This window comes from Ciconia boyciana, chromosome 19 (assembly GCF_034638445.1).
Source record: "Ciconia boyciana chromosome 19, ASM3463844v1, whole genome shotgun sequence".
Lineage (NCBI taxonomy): Eukaryota > Metazoa > Chordata > Aves > Ciconiiformes > Ciconiidae > Ciconia > Ciconia boyciana.
The window spans coordinates 1,493,682-1,513,183 of record NC_132952.1 but is presented as its reverse complement, the minus strand read 5'-3'; the positions used below and the strand labels follow the sequence as shown (position 1 = coordinate 1,513,183).

At 45.2% G+C, this 19,502-nt stretch overlaps 1 protein-coding gene across 6 annotated transcripts in view; it reads right to left on the bottom strand.

Annotated features, from left to right (window-relative positions):
* Positions 1-19,502, bottom strand: part of SPEN (spen family transcriptional repressor) — a 67,834-nt gene that overhangs the window by 3,716 nt on the left and 44,616 nt on the right. For 2 of the 6 annotated variants that reach the window (XM_072883858.1, XM_072883856.1), the window contains 7 exons: positions 17,746-17,946; positions 16,719-16,870; positions 14,246-14,371; positions 13,554-13,667; positions 12,243-12,356; positions 10,495-10,595; positions 44-7,982 (listed from right to left, as the gene is read on the bottom strand). In XM_072883858.1, the coding sequence (XP_072739959.1) occupies positions 44-7,982; positions 10,495-10,595; positions 12,243-12,356; positions 13,554-13,667; positions 14,246-14,371; positions 16,719-16,870; positions 17,746-17,946 (8,747 nt within the window). The remainder of the gene's footprint in view (positions 1-43; positions 7,983-10,494; positions 10,596-12,242; positions 12,357-13,553; positions 13,668-14,245; positions 14,372-16,718; positions 16,871-17,745; positions 17,947-19,502) is intronic. The other 4 variants (XM_072883859.1, XM_072883857.1, XM_072883860.1 and 1 more) reach the window with 3 other exon arrangements.

Sequence of the window (19,502 nt, the reverse complement as noted above, 5' to 3'; positions counted from 1 at the left end):
GCTCCAGATTTCAGGTAGAAGAAGAAAGGGTTTTATTTCTCACCTGAGATGGGGTCATGCTCCGGGAAGGCAACCCAATCGGCGAGGCACCCGGGAACTGAGGATGCCCGAGCTGTGCCGCCGTATGGTAATTCCTCATGTCGCCATACACAGACCGATAATCGTGAAAGGAGCTCCCCGCGGGGTGCATGATCTGTACCCCATGCGGTACCACCACCGGCTGCGTCAAAGGCAGTCCAGGCAGCTGGCTGCTGGAGGGGACGCTGAGGAGCCGGGGTTCGCTGTGAGGAGAGTGTGCCATCTTGCCTTCGGAGGATTTTGGCGTCTCTTTTCCGGGCTGCGGGGTCTTACTGACAGGGGGAGTCTTCACAGCCCCTTCAGGAGTTCGGGATTGTCTCGTTTCCGAGTGGTGCTCTCCCACGGCAGCCATGTGCGGGTGCATGATCATCCTCACGTCCCGGGGGACGTTGTACTGGTCGAGCCTGATGCTTGTGGGGTGCATGCGGTAATCCGGCTGCATCACCAGCACGTCGGACTGAACGGGGGCTGGTCCCCTGCACACCGTGGTGTGGTGGTAGTGCATCTCCTCCTCAGGGGCATGCTGAGAAGACAGAGGCGGCATGACTATGTCCCGTATCGGAGCTGGCTGGGGCGTGCTGGATCGCTGAGGTTTGATCTCTATCTGGGGTTGCAGAGCAGCTCTGGGGGAGTGGAGCGCTTCCGGGCGGATGCCATAAGGGATGCTGGAGAGAGGAGGGGTGTTCATCCTCACCTCGCCTTGGGACAGATGGCCCAGGGACACAGTCTGTGTTACGCTGTGAGGGGGCATGATAACAGATTGCTCGGGATGCATGCTGGATATGTACTGAGGAACGGGAATTCCCGGCGCCAGCATGACCGGAGTACTGCTCGATAAAGCCGGAGACGAGGTACTGCCGGGATGACAAGCCCGGGGGAACGGCGACGGCGAGTGCCCGCTCGTACGTGGCGAGTGCGGCTCCTGTTTGGTGACCCCCAAGTGTGAAATAGCCCGGTCAGTTGGGGTGCTGGGTCCCGAGCTGACGTGGTTTGCTTCCGAATGCATTTTCCCAGAGAGGGAAGGGTGGTGAGGACTAACTCCAGGACTCAAGTTGGAGGGTTGCAGAGTCTTGGTCTCCACTTTCAGAGCAGCTGGATCGGACAGTTTTTTGTTCACAACAATCTGGTTGTGGACAAGTACGGGTGGAGTGTTTACAGTCTGTGTGAGGACTTTACCGGGCTGAGACGCTGGAGTCTGGACAGAAAGGTGGGATGAGTCAGGCTTCTCCAGCGCAGTGCGCTCTTGTTTAACGGAGGAGATAACGGGTGATGTATTGTAAGGTTGTGTTCCTAGTACCAAAGAAGAATGGGTGGAAACAGTCCCGTAACCTGCCGAGGTCTGGGAGCCTTTCGGTGTCGGCTGAGATGGTGTGATAGGTTCCTGTTTAATCTGAGACTTGGATACAGACTGCTGAAACTCTATGTCGACAGCGCTGGCTGGGGGAATCTGGCTGATCTTGGCACTAATCCGCTGAGGGCCTTCCGTCTTCTGCCCTGAGTAACTCAGAAGCACTACGCCTTCCGAGGTGTTCACCCGCAGCCCCGGACTGGACCCAGTCTCTACAGGCCTCTCCTCAATAATAGACATCGATCCCGGATGAAACCTACTGTTATCATTTGTGCTTGATCTCTGCTTAAATTTTGGTGAGGGGGCGTTGACAAGACACGTCTGGGTTTGGGGAGCTTGCTTCACCAAGGTAATCCTCGGAGCCTCCTCCAGATCCACGCTGTGGGGCATCCTGCTTATAACAGAAGTGGCTTTGGGAGCAATCACAGTACTTATCTTTTCCTTCTCGCTGAACACCGGTGCTTCGGCCACCGGTGGGTCCAAGGTGTTGGTGACGGGAACTGCCGGCTTCTCCTCCGATATTGGTTTTATGGCCTCTACTGCAGGGTGGAGAGGTGCCTCCTCCAAACGAGGCGCGCTCACTGGCTCGGCATGTGTCGTCGTCACGTGCGTAGAAGCTATGCTCGTCGCTGAGACGTACTTGGGTTCCATGAGTATCTTCCTCAAAGTGCTGGAGTTTGTATCGATATCCGACGCCTTCGTGTCTGGTGGGAGAGCGGGTGGGGGCGTGGAACGGGCACGGGGTTCCTCGTGCCTTACCATCCACTCCGGCACCTTGGCAGTGCTGGAGTGAAGGGGGACAATTGCAGTGGGCACCGGGGTGGGCAGCTTGGCCGCTGCCGCTGCGGAAGGGACGGCAGGAAGGGCTGCATTTGGGGCGCTTGGCGGCGTGATGGGTGTGTTCTCCATGGGCGACCTTATCTTGAACCCGCTCTGACTCCCCTCGTCGAGGGGAACCGGTGGGGCGGCCAGGTCCAGAGGAGCCGGAGCGGGTGCTTTTGGAGAGGTGCTGCTCTCAGCGACGGCTTCATGCGCAGCCACGACATCAGCAGCGGCTGCAGCCTTGCTGGCGTCAGAAGCGCTTGGCTCCACGGAAGCCTGAGCTTTAGTTTGCTTTTCCTCCTTTGAGGCTTCTTCGGGTTTTGCCTTTACTTCGTTGGCGGGGGGCGACTTGCTCTGCACCCTCTCCGGCTCGAAGGCGATGACTTCAGCGGCGTCGCCCTTTCTGCCCGTGCTCCTTTTGCGCCTCTGCCGCGTGGTTTTCTGGCGGCCCTTTTCCTTCCGAGCAACTTCAGCCTCCTGCAAGGTCTCGGCCTCCTGCGCAGAGTTGGAAGATTCACTGAAGCTGACTTCGGTCTCCTTGCTCTCCGCCTCTACCACCGACGGGGCAGAGCTGGGAACCGGCTGCACTGTGGGCTCGACGGCAGCCTCAGTTTCTAGGATATTATTCACTGCCTGGTCAGTCTCAGGCTCCATCTCCTCCCGAGGCGACGGTAACACCAAGGGCTCTGCGGGGATTTCAGCTTCCGATTCAGCGGGATACGTTGGGGGTGCAGGAAAGCTTTCTGCCTCCCCAGAAATATCATTGATGATGGAGCCAATGGCCGCTGCCAGCTCCGTTTCACTAGCCTGATGCGCGGGTTTATCTCCTTCCTCCTCCTGACGAACTTCAGACACATCTGCTGTCGGCTCTTTGTAGGCAGCAATTGACGGAGGAGTTTCGGTGAGTTTTGCAATATTCTCCACGGCCTGCTCGAGTTCAATCTGTTTTGCTAACTGCGCAGCTTCGGGGGACTGCTTTGGTTCCCGCATCACCTCTTTTTCTGTTTCTGGGAATGAATCTTCTACCTCACTCTTAGCAAAATGGGGTGGCAAGATGTCCTCTTTTTGGGGGCTCTTCATTTTGGCCGGCGACACTGCCACCGGCTCTGCCTCCTCCTCAGTCGGCCGCAAGGCGCCCTTGACTTCGTCCACATTGAGGCGTATTTCTACATTTTTGAGACACACGGATGCTTTATCTACGACAGTTTTGGTATTTTTATACCTTCCCCTTTTGGATTTCGTAACCTTTTCTGGCACCGGCTTCTTCTCAATGATCTCAACCGTGGGGATTTCTAGCTGGTTTTTCTCCGCATCCAGTTCTTTCCTATCACGTTTCTGCTCACTCGCTGTCAGCTCTTTCTCAGTGGCTTTTGCTTTATTGCTGTTGTCACTGACGCTCAATTCCTGACCGCTTCTTTCAGCAGCATCTTCAGATTCAGCCGAGGTATCAGCTTTCGGTTCATTCTTCCCTTTCTTCCCCTGTTGGCTGCTAGCAGCTGATGAGTGACTGTGTGTTAGCTTCTGGGATCTAGGAGACCTCCAACCTTCTGCAGGCTTAGGAGCTTCCACAGCATCTTTAGTTTCAGCCTCCTCTGCCTCTTGCTGTACCGGTTCTGTCTTTATTGGAGAGATGTCCTCCTCCGGCTTACGGCGGGTTTTCGGAGGTCTCCCCCTCCTCGGGGTCGTAGGAACAGTTGTCACTGTTTCCTGCGGTTCCTTTTCCCCTCTCTTCCTGGTGGATCTAGTGACCTCCACGGAGTCCTTCACCGGAGATGGGCCTTCATTGTCCCCCGTGGTAGCGTAGACTGACCTTACGTTTCTGCGCCTAGTCCGGCCTATTGGTAAGCTTGGCTCCACGTTTTCCGGCTCTGCAGCAGAACTAGGGGATTTAGCAGCGTTCCTCGAAACTTTCTCCACCTCCACTTTCAATTCAGAAAGTTTCTGTGTCTCCCCACGAGGAGAGCTTGACCTTTTGAGTTTTTCACGGTCAATTCTTTCGCTCTTCCTTGTGACAGGCTTTTCCGTGATGTTAGCTGCAGCCGATTGCACGGGAGTTTTAGAGCGTTTACTCTTGTAGGACTTTTTATCTTTTACAACAACCGGAGGTTCAACTTCCATATCATTGTCAGAAACAGGCGGCAGGACCTCAGCAGCCGCCTCCACCTTTTGACTTGCACTAGCATCAGCGCTGGCAGAAGGTGGAGGATTTTCTTCTTTAGGTTCGGCAGCCTCATCGGACTTGTGAACTAGCTTGGGCGGAGGTGGAATCAACTGGGCAGCTTCGGGTTCTGGATCTACATTGATGTCTGCTTCAGAAAACGAAGCTCCAGGAGTAGGAGGCTTGGTATCCAAGTATGAAGGATGCTCTGTTGCCACAGCGTCTTCCTCTGGTGCCAGGGTTGTAGCAACAACTTCTTTACTAGCTTCTACGACTGGTGGGGGTTCGGTTTGCTCGGGTGGTTCGATTTTGACAGGAGCAGCAAGTTCAGGAAAAGGTTTTTGTTCCTCTGCTGTAGAAGCAGGTTCAGACGGTTTTTCTTCTTTTACAGAAGCTGTTTCCACCACTACCTTTTCGCTTGCTATCTTCTCAGAAGCAACCGGTGCTGGTTCCTGTGGTAGGACAGTGACCGAAGAGGGACCAACCACTGAGGAAGTTTTATGTTCTGGTTCTTTACTATCAGGAACCGTTTCTGGTGTTTTCGGCCGGTTTTCTTTATCTTCCTGTTTTTCCACTTCTTTTGGTTTCTGATCTTTCTCCTTTTCTTTCTGCTGCATTCGTGTTAGTTCAATAAATCTACTGTGGAAGAGAACCACCGGTTCTTGCACCAAGTCAGCGGCGCTGTTAGTCCCATCGGAGGAAGACTGTCTCCCATACAATCTACCAGAAATGAAGTCGAGATCATCGTCTTTTCTCTCTAAATGCTGCAGGCGCTTGGAGTCCTGTTCAAAGATTGAACTATGCAAAAATCGAGAAGCAAACAGTTCCTGTCTCTCTTGTTCCTCCTCTTTATGATCTTCTTTCTTATCATCTAGTTTTCCACCTTCTGAATCAGTCCTGATTTTTTTCTTTTTCATATACCACGATGGAATAGGTCTCGGAGCCGAGTCAACCTTCTCTTTGTCTTTATTGTTTCTAAAACTAGCAAATCTTGAATCCCAGTCTAGAAAGGACCAGTTTTCTTCTCTGGACGAAGACAGAGATTTAGCTCTTTCAAGCAAGGCCTTTGTGTCTGGTGTGATTGTCTTGTCTAACGCAAAAGAGTAAAATTTGTTTCTTTCTAAGGAACTTGACAGTCTTTCCTCTCTTTCACGTAACTTCTCTTCTCTGTCCCTTAATAAAAAAGACAACCTGGAACTCTCTAACAAGGAGGAGGCTTTTGGGGAATGGGGCTTGTTTTCACTGTCATCATCCGAATCTGAAGGCACCTCCCCAGGTTCCAGGTCTCGGACAGACCGCTTGCGTATGCTGTCTCTTTTGACGATGCTGCTTGGAAAGCTGATATCAACTCTACCAGGCTCCTGCTTCACTTGTGTTTCCCACCTACTCGAGTCATCTTCAGAACTCAGCACTGATAGTTTTATTTTAGCCATTTCTGCCATCTGCTCCCTTCTGCTGGAATCGTAAGGATTAAATTTCAGTGAGTCCTCCCTCACAGTCATGTTGGAGTACGAAAGACCCTTTTCCTCTATCTTAGGTGACTCTTTGGTTTCCTTTAATGGCATTAGCCTCGGAGAATCAAGCGTGTCATCATCTTCGTGGAAAGGGAAGTGTCTGATACTAGGGGAACAGGACGTCCTTTCAGAGTCCTCACTCACCTGACGAGAACTTCTGTAGTTTCTTTCTCTTTTAGTGCTAATTTCGAAGTCAAACTGGTCAGTCTTTTTCCTTTTACTTGGTGGAGAGTCATCGGTGACGTCTTGCGGAGGTTTTCCCACCTCGTGGACCAAGCTCCGTCTTTCATATTCATCCACATCTTTCTTCGGACTGCCAAACTTCTCAGACTTCGCTATCTCCATTTCCAGCTGCTGTTTTAACCTGCGACTTTGCTCCATCTGTTTCCGGTAGCTTTGCGTGTGGTCAATGTCAATGCCAATTTTCTCCTCCGTATCAGTTGACTGAGGTTTCTCTTGGCCAAGTTTATGGTCAGGTGCGTCCTCAGGAAGACCAGAGTAATTCTTCCTTGCCTCCTCTCTCTCTGTTCCTTGGTCATCTAGTAGCTGTACCTGTTTATGCTGGGGTTTTACTGGATTCAGTTTTTTAGAAGGGAGTTCCTGAACTTCCACTGGTTCATCAGCTGCCTCCATTAGCCTTGCCTGCAGATCCAGGGTGGGACGCATGCCAATCCCACCAACATTAAGAGTCTCCTGAATTTCTTTGGGACTAGTAACAGGAATAAGTCTTTCCAGTTTGAGTTTTTTAGATTCCCTTTTAAGCACCTCCTTCCTCAGGGGTTTTCTCTCCAATTCTCCTTCCCTTAACATTGTCGCTTCTCTAGACGAAGCCGTTGCATCAAGCTGCTTTTTCAAAACCATGCGTGCATCTTCCTCATCTTGGCTGCTTCTTTTTACTTCCAGTTTTTGCCTGTCAGGCTTCAGATTTGCATCTGCAAAACGTCTTTTACGAGCCTCCAACTTGTCTAAATCTACTGCGTTGGCCCCCTCAGAAGTTTGCTCTGTCTTCAAGTGCTTTTTGGGTTTCAGTTTTCCCTCCTTATCCACCACTTCTACGTGACTGGCAAGGGCTTTCTCTTTTTGTACCTTGGTTCTGACAGGTTCCAGTTTAGACTGATCAGACTTGGTTTGCTCAGCTTGAGATGTCTGTGTTTTTTGTTCAAGAAGCGGGGACTTCATAGTGTCATTATCAAGCTTTGCTCTCAGTTTCTCCAAAGCAGGCTGATCAATAACTTTCCCTTCCTTCTCTTTTACTCGGGTCAACACAACGCAGGGCATTAGTTCCAGGCGGTTTTTAGCTGTCCCTTCTTTGTCACCTCTCTCTTTACTTTGTTTACTATTGCCCTTCAATTTTTCAGGGCTGGGCTCTCTCTCATTCTCCTGATCCGTTTCAGAAGATTGAGAGCTGGGCGAATGGATTTTTGCTTTTCGTTTTTGCTTATCGGTTTTCTCCTTTTCTAATTTTTCCGGCTTTTCCTTTCTCACCAAGCGTTTCTCCTTGTCGACTCTCTCCTGGTCGAAAGCACGCTCTTTCTCTGTTTTTTCGTTTTTTGCGTAACGTTCCACACGGGCTTTGTCGAGCTTGTCGTATCGTGGAGGAGACAGAGAGCTGCAGCTGCCACTGCGATCCGATGACCTGCTGTAAATCCTCCTCTCCGAATCGCTCTGCAGCCTTTCCGATTGCGAGGGAGACGCGCCAGGGCTCTGCGGACGCCTGGAGTGCGTCGGGCTCTGGCTCCGTTCAATCGGTCTCCGTTCGTGGTCTCTGTCCCGATCAGATTCGAACCGTTCCCTCTCCCTCTCTCTCTCCCGTTGCCTGTAACTATACTCCCTTATGTCTTGCTCGTACGGATCGCCCCTGTAATCCCTGTACTCGCGTGGGTCATCGTAGTATCGTGGGTCATAGTAGTCTCCTTGGTACGGATCCCACTCTGCATAAAATTCTCTGCCTCGAGCTGGGTATTCTCGCCGAGGATCTTCAGGATACGTCCCTGGAGTCCGAACAGTCTCATAGTACGTACGATCAGGGGCATATTCGTAAGATCCTCTTCTTTCATCTCTGCTAAATATAAGAATAAACAGATGAGTTCTCCTTCTCAACCAACGTACTGCATTACTGCGTTCTTTGCTACGTAGGGGAATCATTTTATGATAAGTTCTTCATAGGTGCATCAAGACAACTGTACACAGCTGCATACAGAGGTTTAACAACAATGAATCGGTGCGCAGCAGATTAAATGCTTTGTCAGCTTATCAAATACCATATGCAGTTAATTGGTCATTTCGTGACAGCTCTGCCAAGAATCTTTTCACCACCCTCACTGCTTCATTAATGCAATTCAAATATCACATTAAATTAAGGTAAAACCTACATAGCACCTATGCACCCACACGCAGTCTGTCATGGTGAAGACCACCCCAACCCAAGAACCTGAAACCTACCTCTGAAAACATGAGTCAAGTCAAATCTCAAGGCTGGAACCTCTCCATTACTAAGCAGTAAAGCGGTAATAAGATTTCTTTAAAAATGCTAAACCCTGTAAGTGATCATTTAGTTCCAAAATTAGCTCCTTCGCTGCATGTGACATGCTGACGTTGCCTATCTACAGACCAAGTCAACAACAAAAAAAATCAGGTTGTTTATGAGAGCAGGTGAATTAATGGGAAGCATTCAGCAAAAGAAGTCAAGCAATCAGCGTTATTATCTCCATACCTCCAAACGGCAAAAATAAGCCATTTCTAACACTCTTTGGCAGAGGGGTGGCATAGAGCTGGTGCTCCAATTCTCCACCATTACAGACTGTTTTGCATATTCTATTTCACACACGTTTATTTGGCTTCACAGTTTATGTTTTATGTTAAAAGCTGATAGCTTTCAGGTTTTAAGAAATGTAAAAAAATTGAAAAAGAACACAAAGAAACAAAACATGGAAGACAGAAACCTCATTCTGCAAGCGAAGTGGGACGTTGTGAAAGGCAGCTGTGAAGTTAAAAAAATTACTGATGGTTTTTGTTTGGGTTTTTGTGTTGTTTTTTTCCTTTGGGTCCTATTTAGACTGCCTACAACTACAACCTAAGAGAACCTGGTTAGTGCAGATCTTAGCATCGTTGCAAGGGACCGTGAACAGCCCGGAGGAGGACTAGAAGATGCAGAATTACAAGACTCACTGCAGCACTCGCTCAATCCCTCTGTGATTCATTATTCCTAAGTATCTCTTAATGACTGTGTGAGCATAATGACAGAAAAGGAAAAACAAGACTAACGTGTACCCAAGTATCACGTTGTTCCAGAAATCAGCATTCTACTCAGAATTATTTCATGGTGAAGACAAGCCCAGCTGACTCCTGTGCATTAAAAGACATACAATAATGCACTTCTCTTTTCTGAATTTGGTGTAGTTCAGAGGAAATTATTACTGACTGCTTGCTGGCGCATCACATCATCTGGCAAGGACTGGGGAACACACACGTTTATTTCCATTATGCAAATCCTGATTGCCAATTTCCAAACCCTCCTTGCTTTTAAATCTGGCAATTTTGCATATATGTTAGACCAATCTATTTTGCTGCAAAAAAACATTGAATTTATCTAGCTCACAGGTACAATCAGTGTCATGCTGGGCTTATTCATAGGCAAAACAGAACCCTAACAATTAAGCCAGCCTCTGAAGGTAATAAAAATGCACCCACGCAAAATGAAAATGCTTCCCTTTTCAGCCTTCACCGTAGTCATTAGTAATAAAAACACAGATGTTTATTCAGCCACTGGAGAAAAAAAAGCACAAAATGCGGAGTGCTTCTGTGCCAGGCTGCTCTCAGTCAGGGTCTGCAGAGGTTAGGTGGCCACGCAGGGGGAACACAAGCCTCTGCAGCATGTGCAAAATGGCCAGACACCGTCATGACCGATGCTGCAGAAGGACATTGACACAGAACACAGTTTTCACATCAAATAGCAAAAAAAAAAAAAAAAAAAAAATTGCAGCCTCACTCATATTTTATTATCTTATCAAGTTAACAAACTAAACTGTTCAAAAGGAGTAGGTGGAAGACCAAATGTTACTCTCTGCTCAGCAGATGAGCAGCAGTAGTTTATCAGACTGAATGTACATCCCTTAATATATACATTTCTCTTGAGGGTACGGGAAGGCATTACAGATAAGCTATTCTTTGCATTCCTAAGAAATGATTAATGACTCACAACTGCGTCCTGGTGACCCATCTCAGTAACCGGATACTAAATATATAGAGCACGCAGACAGCCAAAACCTCCACCTAAGTATGAATTTCAGTAACCAGCTACACTTCAGATGCGCGATATCCTGTCTGCTTTAATCTGCACGGTTTAAGTCTGACCACCTACATTTGACAAAATTTGAAATTTTAAAAAAATACTGAAATGGTAAAAGACATTAAAAATATGCTAAAATGTTGTTAATAAAACTTTAAAAAGGAGGATCAAGTTGAGAGGAACAAAAACAAGTGTTTGTTTAATAATTATGGCCTGAAGAAAGTTTAATTGCACTTAAGGCAATGTTGGAAAAGTAAAAGACTGTAATAAAGATATTGACACGTGCCTTCTTTCTGCCAGCATTTCATAAAAGTCTCTGATATCTTGACCCGTTTTCTCCATGGAATGATAAAATGCCAACTGACTTTCCCGATTTGCAAAATCCACCTGAAAAATAAAGGATAAATCACGTTCAGTGAGAGAAACATCCATTTTGACAACATTTCACTGTCTGCTGCAGAGTCTGAAGACGGGAGCAGAACTGAAAACGGGCACAATAATATTTAACAAAAAAAGTCAAACATGTCTCAGGTCTGGCCTTACGCATCCCCAGGAGTAAAGACCTTTCTCTCTTAACTCAGTGTAGCTGCGTGGAACCATATAACTACCTCCTTACTGGGGGGTATGTTGTTGTAGCTGCCAGACCAGAGGCTTCTGTTTAGTAAACCAGCAGGAAAAATACACATTATTATCGTGGTATTGACGTTTTTAATACTACGACTCCAATTACAGTTCCAAAGTCCCTTTCATCTCAGCACAGTGCTACAGCAGGTCAGTTTTATTAATCTATTTCAGACTCCATGTTATTTGCCCGGGGTTATACAGCAAGTCAGGGAAAGGAACCAAGCCCCCTGAATTGCAGCTCCCTATTCTAGCTACTCAAACAGTTGATGTTTTCTAGCCAAGGGTGACAATATTAAGAAGCTAACGGCATAGCTGATGCAAAAAATTAAGGATTAGAATGGATTTAACTACATGTATGCCACATAGTGCAGTATTTTTAACATTCTAGTTCCTCTTTTTTTTTTTTAAATCAGCCTAGACATTTGTATAACCACAGCAGTGGAGCACAGACATACACGCATTAAGGGTGTTGCTTATTCCAAAGTTGCTAAGTAGCAAGACCCACAAACACAAGATACGAAACTTTTAAATGACCACACATTTTATTGCATATAAAGGCCACTTATATTCAACCACCACGCTTAGAAACTACAGTATATCCAACTCCTGACCCCAACGGGTGTGAAGTTGCTAGGTTAATACACCAGATGAGACATCATGCTTGGAATCATTACCCACTCTTTAGGAGAGAAGAAAGGAGGAGGAGGAAGATAATTCAGAGGGTTGGCTGACACCTCATGTCCCCAATTAGTGGAACTGATCGGACAGTCATAACAGGTATTACCACATTCACCCAAATCCAAGACATCCCCGTAAATTTTAAGTGTTGCTGCAGGAAAAAGTACTTTCTATCTATTTTTTTAAGTAGTGTTTTTAATTATTATTTTTTAAAATCTGTTACAAGGAAGAAGCTGCCATTGCAAGAGCACTGCATGCTTGGGTTGCCGTACCCCATGGCTACGGTGTGCAAGCCACCGCAGATCACCTTGGCCAGATCAAGAGCCTGGACATCAGCATGAAGCAGCTGAAATGCAGCGATGTGTTATCCTGGAGGAACTCACACCCTCAGATTTCACTTTTCTAACATGAAAATGGACAAGAGTTTGCCTTGGATTTGGGTAAGTGAGGTAGTAACACGGACACCAACACTTAGGAGCTTAGAGAGACAAGTTCAGTGAAACAAACGGCAGAATACTGGAAAAGGCTTTATAAGTAACGGTTCAAGATACCCTAACATCTTGATAAGCCGAGTATAAAAAAAATAGTTTCAGCCTTTGATGTCTGGGACATACGTGTCCCACTAAGTATTCCTTTTGACCGGCAGTCTGCAAATGCCAGCATTTAAGGGGTAAGGCCTAAATACAATTTGTTTCTCTTTTTTTGTTTTGTTTTGGAGGTCATTCTGCACACCTTAATTTTATTCCCACCGATTTTCCTCCCCTTGGTCTCTTTTACAGCTGCTTGTGCATATTCAATCTCATTGTAGAGAACCAGGGCCATGCCTTTTAAGCGGTCAAACACCACCTGTAAAAAACAAAAAAACAAAACAAAAACCAAATAAGAGCCTCATCCACAGGACTTAATGTCAGTCCCAACAAAATCCTAAGTCATGAGGATACCAGTAAGAAAATAATTTTTAGCAAGGTAAATTTCCAGGCTTTTCTGATGAGGCATATTGTAATGAAGAGACAATAAAAGGACACGGGACTGCTTTGAATTGTGGATATTGTGGCTTGAGGTATATTATGCCTTTATTTTGTTTTTCTGTATTTTACTTTTAAGTTTTTTTTCTTTGGTGACTGAGTTTTGTAGTTTCTCTTTGTTTACTTTTAGTTTTTTGAAAAATTTCCAATGTGTTTTAGGGGGGAAAAAAGGTAAAGGGAACATTTAATCCCAAAATGGAAACAGTTTTTGTTATCACAGTCTGCAGTACCACTCGTCAGTTGCTAAATGTCCAATTTCCAAATATTAGCTTCCTTTAGCAACATAAACTTATTCAAGCAACAACAGCTACAATAAAGAATGTCAAAGCTGCAACACAAACCCACAAAAATCTTTTAAGGAGGCAAGACCCTGATCCTGCGAAGATTTACACACATTGCTTAACTTTAAGCACATCGACGTCCAACAGAAATACACAGGACAGCTCACATGCTTAAGTTTAAGCATGTGCGTAGATCTCTAGCACCGACCCACAGCAGGGCAGGTAACGCACTCCCACTGCGTGATACGGGTATGTTGCACAATCATTGACTTTCTCTCTTCTTTCACGTACTTTTGTCAGCATGACTATCCTAACTGCTTTTAAAAAGTCATTTTTTTGGTCTAATGAAAAAAAATACAGATATGTCTAATTATGCAATTAGCATGCATGAGTGTAACTACGTAATTAGACTGCTGTTCCTCCAATGTTAGCCTTCTAAAGAAATTTTGTTGGGGAGAGACTGTACTGCACAAGAGCAACAAATAGTTTCCAGTACTCATCATCTCGGCTCATTCAAAGTACTTTTTTTTTTTTTTTTTCAAAGCACCAGAAGCAACTACTCTACGTATCGGATCAACAGGAGGCAAAGCTACAGAGCCCTGTCAGCCAAATTACACCCCAGAGAGAATTTCTCTACCTGAGCTACAAAGCCCTGGACAGTCGGGGTTGAAAGGACAGGATGGGAAGAAAGGAAGACAGTAACAACTTCAAACCACACACCAAAGCCTCCCACCTACCTTTACCACAGGCCCGTATCGGCAGAAATGTCGAGTTAAATACTGATCCGTAACGTTTGTAGAAAGACCATCTAACCACACGCAGTTTGTAGGCATGCTCTTTCCAAAACCCAGCTGAACACAAAAGGGCAAAACTTCCATCAGTACAATTCACAAGTGTTAAACTAACTGAACAGAGCACGCCTAATTAGAGTTATTTGAAGAAAGCTAGTCATTTGTACCGATTTTCTAAAATTAGCATCTCGCACAGGTGCAAGCAAGACAAAAATCAAATAGCAATTAATGAAAATAATTCTGCATGCTTAAACAAATACAGTGTTTGACAACATTTGTTTCTTCTACAATTTGAATGCTTCTGAAAAGTGACAGGTTGACAGCTCTGGGGACTGACAGCCTCTGTTTATCATCAGTGCCGGTACAGCTTCCCAGCACGGCCTCGCCAGACGTGGACCTTCAAGGCCAGGGAACGTCAGTCTCCGAGTCTACTCAATCCCTGAGCTCCTTGCTGAGACAGCCAACAGAAATGCTGATTAATCCCAATTATGGTGGGGGCTGAAAGCATCACGTTCTCATCTGACCTACGCATTAAAAAACGTCTTTCTTCCATAAACTGTGCTGCTGCAAAATATCCTATGATGCTGTAAATGAAAGAAACAAGGAGAAGGATACAGTCCACGGGAGGATTTCTTTACCTTGAGCCGGTTATTTCCAAGATATTCCCCATCCATCTTCTTAATTGCTTTACACACACTTGCAATATCACAGTACTGCAGGAATGCATACTGAGGAACACCGTTCACTTTCTTAATGTCGATATCCTGGGAGAAAACACAAAACAGAACAATCGACAGTCAGCAACAGGCCGAAAAGGACATTCAACAGCGTCAATTAGATCTAAGTGGACTTTTTTTTGAGGGAGACGCATGGCACAGCAAGCACTCTTTGATTAATATTTTCTACAGAGAGAGGATTTAAACAATAGTAGACAGTTTAAAACTTCACTGTTCTGCTGTATCTCACTCGATAGCAAAACCAAATCCTTCCTGATGCAGGGAAAGCTCTTCATAATGCAGATTTAAAATTCAACCCCGCAGAAGTAAGCCTGACCTGATCAACAGTAGCTTTCGTTTGTTAATATTATGTCACAAAGAGACAACTCAGAATCAAAGAAACATGGATTAATTTTCACTTGCAAAGGCTCAAAAGAAAACAACCTGCTCCGATCCTCATTTCTGAGCCAAGAGGCAATCGGGGTTTCTTTTCCAAACAAACATGATCCATCCTGTTCCTAGAAACAGAAAGTGATGCTGGACGCATCTCCTGAACCAACTTGGCACTGACATGGCAAAGCCAAAAAAGATCCTCAACTTCTATCGCTGCTGGTATTTGATCCCAAGCCACCACAGGCCCATTCAAAAGTAAGCGCAGTCACGAGAAAGCTACGAAAGCCTAATAAACGCTGATTTTAATCAATTTAAAAAACCGAGCAAGCTTGGAGTTGACATTTGGTTAACATTCAAGCTCAGCACTAGTACTGGCAAACGTACCGAAAGCCTCTGAACAAACTCATGATATTATGATTCATTCTGAGCTGAAAATAGAAGGTGGAGTGTTTCATTTTATTTGTTTAAATAGCACAACTTTCCTTTGTGAGCTACATGCCAATGCCAGCACACAAATTTAAGCACAAACGTTCCAACATCCAGGACAGACTAATTTCATGGTTAATAAATTTAGGGACAAGGCAGCAGTTTGATACCGTCTCACCCAAGAGCTCTTTATCTGGGAGAACAGAAGTAAACAGGCAGATTTACACAACTATTAGACTTCTATAGCCCCGGCCTAATGATTTAAGTGGAATACTAATAGAGGACTACATTTCCAAGAGTCTGAAGTAGCACTATTGCAGCCGTGGCAAATTATACTTGACCACTCACCCTGGGCAAGCAATTCCTTCTGACAGGCAAATAAAATATCATTACTTTGCTCATTACCCACCGCAAAGGTTATAAAGCAGGTCTCTTTTGCACCTGAGCTTGTAAGTTTTCATGGAAATTGTGCAAGGCAACACTGCTGCCAAATTCTGACCAATTAATAACGTTGACAGGACAGCACTATTTCACAGAAAAGCCAATTTACAAGACAGTGCACTACTACTGATAAGCATCTTTATCAGGACAGCTCTGCTGGTATAACATTAGAAAAGGGTTTAAGGCGCAGACACTGCGTGAATTCACAAATCAGTGTTCATGCCAAGGATACAGCGGAGGCTGGATGCACAAGAGCTGCCAGACATCATAAAATGTAAATTTTATATTTGTCCACAACGTATATGGAAGCACGCCTCCCCTTCTTTTTGGGGGGAGGTACATATGGGGTTCCTGGTATGTGTGACTGATACCTCAACCGTTACAAAAATATTTCAGAACAGAATGAATAAGTCACAGCATGTTCATAAACAGTCACAGCTACCAGTGAGAACACAAACTATCAGTGTTGAAGCCCAGATTCAATTAATTAAACTGATTGTGGATAGTTACTTTACTTTTCTGGAAAATCTCTCTTAAATGCAATATTGATATGACTTGATAGAAAGTGGCATGAGGAGAGGAGGGGGGATGACTGCTGCTCTATCTGGTTCAGATACGCCTGCTCAGCTGAAAACCCAAATCCCACGTGTCATCACTAATCCATCTGCTCTGCGCCTCTTCTGCCCTATTGTCAGGGCACAGACTGCAATAGCTGACGGCTACTTCCACATACAGCAACTAAACCCTTTGTTTCAGAAATCAACAGGAAACTGAGACTTCACAGAGTTGTACTGATTCAACATGAAAATACCACCAGGCATGTTTACATCCCAACTACCTAGTTAGGCTTTTCTGCAAACGCTCTGAGCTAGCAGAAGACACGTTTCTTGTAAACACTCCTAGGACTGTTTCTACTGCTACGTTACCCCCTCAATACACGTGCGCTAAGATTTCACTCTAAATGCAAAGAAAAGCTTTCAGGTATATTCCAGCAAGGTGAATGACTCAGGTTATTATATAAAGACTGAATTATCTGTCATCGGACATCATGATTTACCACTGCTCGTAGCATTTTACAGGTCTGTACAGAATGAACAGGCAATGACACCCTACATAGTACAGAGAATTCACATACCACTATTCCACCAAAACGCTGAAAGATGTTGCGAAGGTCATGGTAGGTGGTTGTTTTCTCCAGGTTGCCGATGAAGAGAGTTCTTGTTGCTTTCGGGTGAAACTCATCTATCCTTTCATCCAAAGGACGAAATTCATTCTCGCTTTCTGTTTCTAGAAGCAAAAGAGAGCAAGAAATTTCTAATGCACGGAGGTGTTTTTCATGTGGGTTCGGTTGACATCGATTTGTTTGTTCAAGTCTACTTCCTGACAAGCAGATATGATCTGAATGAGAGTAACTAACCCATGTCTTTGACAAAAATACGCAGTACTACACTTGTGAACTGTGTTATTTACACGGAATTTCAAATCTCTGCATCACCACTGGGTGAGTGCTGAGGAATTTGAGCATCCTCAGGTGAAAAGTAGCTGCATACTCCAACTCCTTCTCTAGAAATTTCTTCTTTTAACAAATATTAATGCCTACCATGAATTCAAATAAGGCTTCATGTACTTGGGGGGGGAAGAGCACATGGAAGAAGTTTGTTTTCACAAATCAATTTTTAAACAAGCAACTGAAGTACAGACTGACAACCACGTGCTCAGTGCCATAGTTTTCATTGGTTGGTCATTTCGGCTATGCTGCCTTAGCCTCAAAAATGCAGCCATCATTAGCTGTTTTAATTAAAAGCAGAAAAACCAAGCCTGTGAGGACTCAGTGCTACACTTACACCACCCACTGGCTTCTGCTCCGCTGAGACATGGAAGATGAGATTGTTTCTTCCAGCAGCCAGCAAATCCCACTGTTTGAGAGGATGGCAGGTTTCCTTCTCTGAGGTTTCAGACTGGAACTCTCTTCCTGTTTGACCTAAGAGCATCCACTCTTCTTGCTCTGGAATTTGTTCTGACATATTTCCCACTTTCTTTAAATTATGTTTCTGCAGAAAGGCAGTTTTAACATTTCTCACCCCTATGCTGCCTCTTTACAACAGCCCGTGAACATGCCCCGAGCGGTCACGTGTCCACTGCAAGAAGGGCATGGACCTTACCTGGTCCTATCCAGGCCGTGACTTCAATCTGCATGCCAAAGAAAAGTTTTCCTTTTGAGGCATTTAGTGCTTTTTCCTGGTCCTCCTGCTGTCGGAAGAACACCAGTCCATACCGTTCCTCAGAAGCCCCGTGAATCTGCACCGACGTCACCTTTCCGTACTTCTTGAATTCGTGGAAAAGTCCATCTTTAAGGCTTGTATCTAAACCAACAAATAAAGATGTATTTGGTAAAGTATTTGGTAAAATAAATTGGTAAAAAAAAATGTATTTTTTACCAATTTAATAGCACCATAAAAGACACGAAGAAATCTGATCTTCCTTCTGAAATGTGACTTCACCCAGTTTAACCTGAATCTCAGTGTTCACAGAAGTGCCTTTTTAATTTTGGATCTTAATTTTGCCAATGCCAAAAGCTTCTGGCTGATCTTTTTCTTTGCCTTGATTTTTAAACCCAAGAAACTACACATACAAGGTTTTACATGGCTAAAGCTGGTAGCGTATAGTTATTACTTCTAACAGACATCCAATTCAAGATTAAGAAGAAATAAGCAGTGTTACTTCATTAATAATCCCACACGGATACTGCGTAGAACAGTTTTCCAAAGCTGGGATGAGGCACCTGGAACAGAGATCAAAGTTATATAGCACTCAGGTCAGTGAATTCAGAAAGATAACTAGGCAGATTGTCCTGGTTTCAGCTGAGATAGAGTTAATTTTCTTTATAGTAGCTGGTATGGGGCTGTGTTTTGGATTTGTACTGAGAACAGTGTTGATAATACAAAGATGTTTTAGTTGTTGCTGCACTGGTCAAGGACTTTTCAGCTTCCCGTGCTCTGCCAGGTGCAGAAGAAGCTGGGAGGGGACACAGCCAGGATAGCTGATCCAAACTGACCAAAGGGCTATTCCATACCACATGACGTCATGCTCAGTATATAAAGCTGGGGAAGAAGAAGGAAGGGGGGATATTTGGAGTGATGGCGTTTGTCTTCCCAAGTAACCATTACGCGTGATGGAGCCCTGCTTTCCTGGAGATGGCTGAACACCGGCCTGCCCACGGGAAGTAGTGAATGAATTCCTTGTTTTGCTTGGCTTGTGTGCGCGGCTTTTGCTTTACCTATTAAACTATTTTAATCTCAACCCTCGAGTTTTCTTACTTTTGCTCTTCCAATTCTCTCCCCCATCCCACCAGGGGGAAGTGAGCGAGCGGCTGTATGGTACTTAGTTGCCGGCTGGGGCTAAACCACGAGACAGATACATCAGATTTTGCAAAATCTGACTCACAACCACACAATCTGCCTGGGATCTGTGGAGCATTTACCTCAGCATTGCATCACTTCAAGGAATATTACAGAAATAAAATCTATAGAAAGAGTATTAACACTGTGAGGTATGTTGCTCACAAATACATATTATTTTAATTCAGCCAGTTGCCTTTGTATCCATGAATTATGTTACAACTGTTTTACAAATGATCCCATGCTGTTTTTTTCTGTGGGATTTCTCCTGCATTCAGCACAGAGAGTGATCATGTGCCCTCCTCAGTGTGTGGTTTCTTGCATTATTTACCATGCAATATTCAATGCCATTACGAATATGCTCATGGGTGCTTTACAGCACTCAACGCTGCAACAGAAAACCCTACAGTTTTTGTATGAAAAAAGAAATGCGAGAAGAAACGGTCCAAGTTTTAAGGGAAAAATTTGAGATGCTTCAGGTTTTTCCCTGGGGAAATCCACATTACTGCTTCAAAGCACCA